At 33.4% G+C, this 8,985-nt stretch overlaps 1 protein-coding gene across 1 annotated transcript; it reads left to right on the top strand.

The window, feature by feature from the left end:
- Positions 1-1,259: 1,259 nt before the first annotated feature.
- LOC135848037 (fibroblast growth factor receptor 2-like) lies at positions 1,260-5,819 on the top strand. Its single transcript, XM_065367811.1, has 6 exons — positions 1,260-1,490; positions 1,594-1,874; positions 2,010-2,203; positions 2,285-2,425; positions 2,499-2,607; positions 3,246-5,819. The coding sequence occupies exons 1-6, from the start codon at positions 1,277-1,279 to the stop codon at positions 3,333-3,335; spliced, it is 1,029 nt and encodes a 342-aa protein (XP_065223883.1). The 5' UTR covers positions 1,260-1,276; the 3' UTR covers positions 3,336-5,819.
- The last annotated feature ends 3,166 nt before the right edge of the window (positions 5,820-8,985 follow it).

Genomic DNA, 8,985 nt, shown 5'->3' with positions numbered 1-8,985 from the left:
CTGGATGCTGGAAGATTAGTTGAAATTTCAGTTGGTAATACATCGTGCATGTTGATTTCTCGTTCCCCAAACGAAATTAAATGCATTACTGGTCCATCAGCTATTGAAAACAAAGTTGAAATAATTGTGAAATTTGATAATAACATTCGCAAGCCTTACAATAGCTCATTCAAGTATGAGAAGGATGCAGAACGTGATGAGAATGGTTTCAACACTGCACCAAAAGGTATCCTTTCCGGAGGCATTGAAATTTTAATTCGTAATATAACATTCACAAGCATTACATCGATTAAAGAATTACAATTTATAGTGCACATTAATGGCACAGATCATAATAGCTTCTGTACAGTTCGAAATGATTCCACAGCTACCTGTCTGTCACCACACATACCAGACATTGATCATTCTTCTTTCAGTGCAAAGAATCCTCTTGGATTGGAATTTTCCCTAAAACATCAGCCAGAAAATGTTGAGATTAGTTTCAGTAACAATAATAAATTCACGAAGTTTACCTTATATCCTGATCCCGAATTTTTTCACTTCTATAACTCGTCAGTCGAATTCAATGACAAAATATATGTAATTATTGCAGGACGCTATGTTAACTCGGCATGCCAAAAACAAGACATAAAAGTAATAGTTGGTAATGATAATTGCACTGTAATATCACTATCCTCGCATCAAGTCGTTTGCTTCCTACCAAAATCATTGGCTGAACATGAAAATATCACAGCCCTACCAAAACCTCAACATTTCAATTCTACTGATAAGTTTGAAGAAGAATATGACATTTTAGCTAAGCATGAATTTATAACTGTAATGATTGGTGAGAAATTTATAAAATCAGTCCCAAAGTTGAAGGATAATGCTGGAAATCATGAAGCAGTACCAAGTATCATAATTTATTGTGTTATTGGAATATTGTGTATAATCGCTCTTCTTCTATTCATTTATCATTTTTACTATCGTCGTAATACTTCAGTGAAAAATTCGCTGGCACTGAAGGAGATGCAACAGCATATGAACAAAATGTGCATCGAGACGATAGCTTTAAAGCAGAGCATTAAGCAAGTTATCATTGAAAAACAAATCGATTTGGACGACAATTCATCAAACATATTGGTAAGTAATTTGAAATTATTACTTTAATTGTAGGCCTATGGTCATTCCTCAAAACAAAACCTATGTGAGTACCTACTACCTACTTACATTACACACTTTGTTAGTTATTTTTTTTTTGTTTTTTTAATTTTAGAAATTACCTAATATCTCAATTATGGTTGATAATGAATATTCAAGACCTACAGCTAAAACATCAGCAGAGACAGAATACTTGTTACCATTTGATGGAAAATGGGAGTTCCCCAGAGAGAATTTATCTCTTGGAAATGATTTGGGAGAAGGCGAATTTGGTAAAGTGGTTCAAGCAGAGGCGTTGGGAATTTTGCAGGAAACTGTTGTCACTACTGTTGCAGTCAAAATGTTGAAGGGTAGGTAGTAGGTAGTAGTTACCATCTACATTTTTGATTACTTACTTGGTTTATCATAATAAACCCGAAAGTTATGATTTTAATTACAATGATGTACTTTTAGATGATCACTCTGATGAAGATATGATTGATTTAGTATCTGAAATGGAGTTAATGAAATTAATTGGCGCACATGTCAACGTTCTACAGCTCTTGGGGTGTTGCTCTCAAGATGGTGAATTACTTATCATTACTGAATTTGCTCCACATGGAAATTTACGAGACTTTCTTAGGGACCATTTACCTTCTGCCAAGAATAAACACACATTCAAATTATCTCAGAATACTCTGCTAATGTTTGCTCAACAAGCAGCTAAAGGAATGGAGTATTTGGCCACTAAAAAGGTATATAACCAAATAGTTGTAAATTCATCTAGTAATAATACTTAACTGAGTGTGATAGGTACACGACTTATTCTTACTGAATAATTGTTGATAAGATAAGGAATATGTCCCACTAATAATAAGTATTTTTTTTAGTGTGTGCACCGCGATCTTGCTGCGCGAAATGTTCTAGTGTCCAACAATTACATCATAAAAATAGCGGACTTTGGCCTTGCAAGGGATATTCGTAATAAAGACTACTACCGGAAGGAAGCAAAAGGCAGATTACCAGTGAAATGGATGGCTCCTGAAGCACTTGGTCATGGTCTTTACTCAACGCAATCTGACATGTAAGTTGTGGTTATAAAAATTTTCTTCTATACTTTGTGATTTACTTGATGGTTTTAAAAATTGTGTTTTCGATTTGACAGATGGTCGTACGGTATATTACTGTGGGAGATTCTAACGTTGGGAGCAACACCTTATCCTTCATTTCCAGATTTAGGAAAATTATTCCAGGCTTTACACTCAGGGTATAGAATGGAAAAACCCCCTAACTGCTCTGTTAAGCTGTATGCATCTCTTTTTTGTACATACTTATAGCTATTTCTTTCAAATCAATTTTTTTTCCATTTTTAATTGCAGGTACAGTCTAATGCACAAATGTTGGAGTTACATCCCAGAAGACCGTCCTTCATTCACAATGATTGCCAATGCTTTGGAGGATATATTATCAAAGAATGCCAATGATGAGGTAATTAAGTCTTGCTTAATTTAAAAAGCAAAGTAGGACTTGGAAGGGAACTGGTGAACTATTTGGCTAAGGTTGAATTTTTAATTGAAAGTGAAAGCTTGAGGAGAAAATAGGATAGACTCCTATTCTATGAGAAATTTTGTGTAAAAACAAGATGTGAAGTGAAAGTTGCCTGGGCAGTTTTCCAGAAACACACAATCATGATTTGCGAGAGTCCAAAACGTCCTCCAATCCAGTCTTATATTTCTTTTTTCTCACGCTTTGTCCTATCTTGTTTTTCCCCCATGAAACATTATTTTACTATATGTATAATGGTGAATTCGAAAGTAGATAAATTTGCTTTTTGAATCCAATTTAGAAAATTAGCCTTCAGGGTAACCAAAGACACTTTCAAAATCATTACATTCATGCACAGATCAATTCGAACATAGGCCAATTATTTTTTTGAAGTGTTGTAACCTGAAAGAGAAATAAAGTGGTAAAATCTAAAGAAGAATATTAAATTTTTAAAGCTTTTCATGTCCTGCCCCTTAGTTGATAAGACAAACTGTCTCGCAAAGTTCTAGAAAAATTTGATACGAATTGAAATCTAGGGTTTCCATATTGATTTGAGATTTACTTTTATTCATCTTTTGCAGGTACTCCAGCGATGTAATGTTTATTGGCCGCAGAGACATGAGTGTACCTCGAGTGATGTAGAAAATCCAGCAGATCTTTTACATGACTGATCAATTTTCAATAGTTTGCTATGGGTGTTATTCATTAGGTTATAATTGAAGACGTCATAACAAAACGGGGTATATATGACACATATGTCATTTTTGAGACGAATCCATATTGTTATTCTTCAGACCTTCCTCTATCATATGAGACCACCCCCACTTCACAAAGTCGAAAAACCAGTGAGATATCGCCATTTTAAAACTGTAAAGTCGATGAAAAATTTACTTTTTCAGAGATAATGGGTTACTCATGGTTGATTTTGTGTTGTCAACCAATATATACCTGGTTTAAATCCAAAAATTTGCTCAAAAACATTTTTAAATCAATAAAAAAATTTAAAAAAAAATTGGCCAAACTTACCGCTAACCAGGGGCGAAGCGTGTGTGTAAGCCAGTAAGCCGGGCTTACACGAGAAAAAGAAAAAAAAGAAAAAAGAAAATATTATTTCAGTAGGTACAGAAATTGTACAGAAAGTTTAAAATTTCGAATCGCGAAATGAAAAATCAAAATTATTTATTAAAATATGGGGTTGGGGTAGGCAACCTGTTCTGCTGGAAGCCCTATTCGTTCGGCTTCAATCGAAGCTGGTTGAGTCGTTCTGACGCATGCGCATACAGTCGTAAGTGGTAGTGAAGGGTGAAGAGAAAGAGTTGTCATTGGGCGTGTTAGTGAAGCCGGCTTCCAGCTCGCTTTTTTTCACATTTTTAAACATTGTTGAATTGCTCAAATTGTTTTGTACCAAAAACGTTTGGGTAAAACATTTTTTCCCAGGTTGTTTAAACATTTTTTTTCAACACCAAAAAAACGTAATTAATTTGTCAAAATTGAATGAATTAAATTTTCTTTGCAATCTTCAAGATGAATTTTGAAAATTTTGGTTCCTAGTCTTAATTTTCAACTTTGAAGGCCTGACTCAGCCTAATTTTGAATCAAAATTCAATTTACAAACAAGCTGTGAAATCAAGAAGTTTTTTGCAACACTAGCTGTTTTTAATTTGCAAATGTTGTTTGGTTTGGCTAATTGTTACGAGTATATGTAAATCAAACTATTATAAGTATCATAATTTTAGGGGTCATTTTTTCAAATAAAATAATTGATACTTTCAATTTTGATACTCCTGCAGCTTTCTAGCTTACATGCCAACTTTTTCACGCTTCGCCACTGCCGCTAACACACAGTTTCTTCCAGACTGATGGGGCATAGCATTTCATATACCTAGTTAGATAGTGAGAAAATAAGATAAAATCGTCACCATGTTCAAATATGCACATTTCTAAACTTCACAAGCACTCAAACTTTCAAACAGTTTTTTCTCAAAATACAACTTTCACACATATGTCCTTTTTGCTATGACGTCTTCAATTACATTACATATCCTGACACACTCTGTGAATGGATGGTGTAGGATGGATCACGAAAAAACATTTTTTTAAAAATTATGTTTAAGAATTTCGACCAAATTCAGTGGAGACTTTCATTTTGAGTTGTGAAAAATTAGGGCTCCGGAGAAGCCCCTTTTTCTTCTCAAATACATACTTCGCTTCAATTGTGTTAGAATACATAATTATGGAAAGCTATTATTTCTGGAACTTACAATTGGATACATTTCAGTTTTTGAAATTGACAATAATGGCCAAGAAGTTGGCAACGCTGCGTTCTAAAATATTTTTCCAATTTCAGAAATCATATTTTTTGATGGTTTGGCCTGATTAATGTGAAATATTTGAGAAGAAAACATATTTTTCAAAACACGAATTACCCAACAAAAAAAATGAACAAGAACTTAGAGTTCTGTGTAGCTCGACTGATGAAGAAAATCCAGCAGATCTTTTACTTGAATGAATAGTCGTAATTTACCATGTTTTGGAGTAAATATTACTCATGAGGTTATAATAGGTAATTAGTTAGGTAGGTACATACTCTGAGACACTGTGAATAGATGGTAGGATGGGTCACAAAAAAATGCAAGAAAAAACCGTGTTTGGGGATTTTGACCGAATTCAGTGGAGACTTTCATTATGAGTTGAGAAACAATTAGGGCTGATTTTTTTGGACAGCAATGACCTAATTCGAGCGACGTAAAATTTCAAATACTACAATTTTGGAACTGAGCCGTTTCTAAAAACCCATGAATTTTTCTTAAATGCACCTCTTTGAAGGACCCCATAGGCCTATCTTCCCTCCAAGAGCACTTCCGGATCAAAAAATTTTCTGAATGACTTTCTACTCAAAATGAAGATCTCCACTAAATTTGGGCTACATTTTTCGAAATTATTTTTCGAGATCGATCCTAATGTGTGGATAGATATCCTCGCATTGTAGTACGATACGAGTGTAATTTGTGATCTCCGGTGAAAATAATTAAATGTAGGTACTGTATCAGTAGAATTGTGTATTGAATTATGTAATTGTACTCCACTAATAATTGTAAATATTTAAACTCATTAGTCATTATGCGTGTACCTAGTACCTATACCTACATAATATATATACACTTGGATAACCTTTTGATTTCTTCCTTCATAAAAAAAACACGATGGAGTTGATGCAAGAGGTAAGTATTCATTTCTTTTTCATAACATTCTCCCTCTAAGAAATCAATTTTTTTTTAAATCTTTCATCAATTTTAGAAATTTTTTAGATGGATTTTAATAGGTAATGAGGAGGAAATTCGGAGGTAAATTTAAAAAATCAATATAAAATTACCTTTTCAGATTATATTTTCATGATTTATCAAACTTTATAAAAATTGAAAATTTGAAGGAGCGATGAGCAGACGTATGTACTTATTCACAAATAAATATATGTTTTAAATCAGGACTCTCAAAAACTTCGCAAACAACGTGTCATCATCCTTTTCAAGTTTTTGGTCATTTGTTCAGCCCCATACTGCGAAGACACTCGTGTGAGATGATTCCTTCAAGGAGATCATATCGAAAAATAAAGTCAATATTGAAATTTAGTGTCTTCAAACCAATAATAATCAATATACTTACCTACTTAGGTAAGTATTATTTTCTTTTTCAATTTTTGAATTTCAATCAAAACTGGAGGTGGGAGCTTGTGGTCAGATGAGAGCTGATGTGCACTTTTAATAAGCTTATTATAAAGAAGGTCAGAAACTATCTTGGCTATAATTTTTCAAATTCCTGAAGACTTCAACCTGTACATAAGCCCTATCTAAAATAGGTAGTCAAGTTCTTACTCTGAAAGGTCAAAATTTAAATTTTCAGTGAATTTCTTCTAAAAACTCCAAAACAGATAGGATTGTTCATGATATTTTGAGTGGTTTAGCAGTTTTCCAAAAATTCATAAAAAGCGTGAAAAATACGAGGCTTGTCTCCTCCTCCAACTCTATCAAACACTGAGACAATAATTTTGGCAAAACGTCGACGGAAACTTATAGGAAAAAAAATCAAGTAAAATAAGAGCAACCAAAGCAGCCGAGTTTATTTTTGGTTTCAGTTGAAATACAGTAGAATGAATTTTTAAAGACAATTTGGTGTAATTAGAATTGCATACCTACCAGTTCGCCGTAAATGTATAGTAGGTATAGTTTTTTTTTTTTTTTTACGAAAACTGAGTAATATGCAATTCATTCGACATCTATTTTTTTGCATTCTCTAGACAAGTCTCAAATTTATGAAGTATTCTAATTTTGTAATTATTTCAAGACTGAAGCAATGTATATTTTTAGTTTCAGAAATTATATCTTTAAATAGATATTTCGGCACAATCAATTCGAAATATTTAGTGTACAAAGAAAACATTTTCAAAACTGGAATTCCTCCGAAAATAACCGATTTGAAAATTTTCAACCGCTCAGTAGAACGTTTCAAGTGGTCTTGGATTTTGACGGCAGTAGCGTAGATTATCGCAGATTATTGAGGTACTTTCATTTTGAACTGGGCCATTTTTCTCTAAAAAGGTTGAGTAGGGGCTACAGTGAAAACCCCCGAATTTTTTCTCAAATTCCTCCTCTCCGAAAGCTCATGTTTCCCCGCTAACGGCACCTCCGGAGTTGCAAACTTTTCTGAGTAACTTTCAACTCAAAATGAAGGTTTCTGCTGAATTTGGTCAAAATCTGCCGATTTTTTTAGCGTTCTAGCGTTCTCTCCTAGTAAGTACTTAATCATTTTTTAATTTTTACATGGAAAACTCGGAATACATACCTACGTATGTAGGTAAATTCTCGATAAACATTATTCACCGACAAAGTTTATCTGAGAATAGTTCCTGTTCCATGTTTCCTGTTCTATAGAATGATTCCACTCAACACAAAAAATTATACATTTGTCGATTTATTATCAGCACTATTGGTCACGATATTTTCAATTTATAAACCTACGTCAATGCATGATAAAAAAATTGTCATGATAGATGACTGTTCACTCGGTCGTTTGCTATAATCATTTGTAAGCTGGTGGGTATCTTTTCTGACTAATTGTACTTAATACGTGGCTATTCAAACTAGGTTATAATTTTCATCAACATGTATTACGTTCGTGAATAAGGTACATACCTAGGTATACCTATTTATATCGGTAAAAAATTTTTGAGTTGTTTGGTTTCATTAAAAGTGATCTGGAGGCGGAAAAAAGCATTCTTCGGAAAAATGTAGTCGAGGAAAATTGTAGAGAATTAAATTTTCAATCGACACAATGTCGTTAGTTTTTTTCTAAAATGCTTAGTTTTCGAGTTTTTCTCAAAAGACTAAAATTTCGTGAAATGCGCGAATTCCATTTTTCTGTAGTGTTTCATTTTGATATGAATACCACATGGATAGTCACTCGTACTGCCAAATCCGTCGAAAAATATTATTCAAAGTGTATTAGGGTCAATGGTGACCATTTTGAGCACATACACTAAACATTTTTGCGTTATAAATTGAATAAAAGTTATATTTGGAATTTTTTTTTCAAATTTTGCAAATTTGCCAGGTAACTTTTGCCCCCCCCCCTCTATCGCAACAAATACAGTACTCCCCTATTCTAAAGAAAAGTTGGTAAAGATGGTCGAAGTGCAAAAAATTGAAAATTACAAAATTATTATGTGTGTGTCGTTTGCGAGATGGAGAGCAAGCTCAACTTTAGAGATATCATTTGAAAATTGAAAATGTTTAAAAGAAAAACTACCTTTTACAGAAAAAACCTAATCCGAATCTCAAAAACGAGGAAAGGGAAGTTCGTAAAAATCCTTTTGCCCCCTCCCACCCCCTCGAAAAAAATCGGTCGAAATGCAGAAATATTGAATCAACGTGCTTGATTTGAAAGGAAGCACGATTTTTGAAGAGAGCGTGGTCTTGACCCTCCCCTCCCACACCCATCTATACTAAAATTTTAGCTGTCCAAATTTGATTTTTCGAAAATTTTTGATAAACCAAATTTAATCATTTTTAGCAATTTGTGATTTGAAAAAATATATATATACTTACTCATGTTGTAAAAACGATGTAAATTAGTTCTGAAACTAAATATCAACTCCCTCAAAACCGAAATTTCACTATTTCTGACTTTCAGCACATTTTCGATTTCTCCATAATTTTTAAATTCCTCCAGAAGACTTGGAAATCTATTTGGGCAGCAAAAAATCGAATCGACTTGTGGCTTATTCTCGACCTTCTAAAAGAGTCCATTCACATATTTTGAGCCTAT

This window comes from Planococcus citri, chromosome 5 (assembly GCF_950023065.1).
Source record: "Planococcus citri chromosome 5, ihPlaCitr1.1, whole genome shotgun sequence".
Lineage (NCBI taxonomy): Eukaryota > Metazoa > Arthropoda > Insecta > Hemiptera > Pseudococcidae > Planococcus > Planococcus citri.
This window is presented reverse-complemented; position numbering and strand designations above follow the sequence as displayed.

Bases quoted from the DNA above. Each gene is read 5' to 3' on its own strand.
- LOC135848037 (XM_065367811.1), top strand. From the start codon at position 1,277: ATGGTTGATAATGAATATTCAAGACCTACAGCTAAAACATCAGCAGAG. The intron at 2,204-2,284 runs GTAAGTTGTGGT...TCGATTTGACAG, and splicing joins TACTCAACGCAATCTGACAT to ATGGTCGTACGGTATATTAC. The intron at 2,608-3,245 runs GTAATTAAGTCT...CATCTTTTGCAG, and splicing joins CAAAGAATGCCAATGATGAG to GTACTCCAGCGATGTAATGT.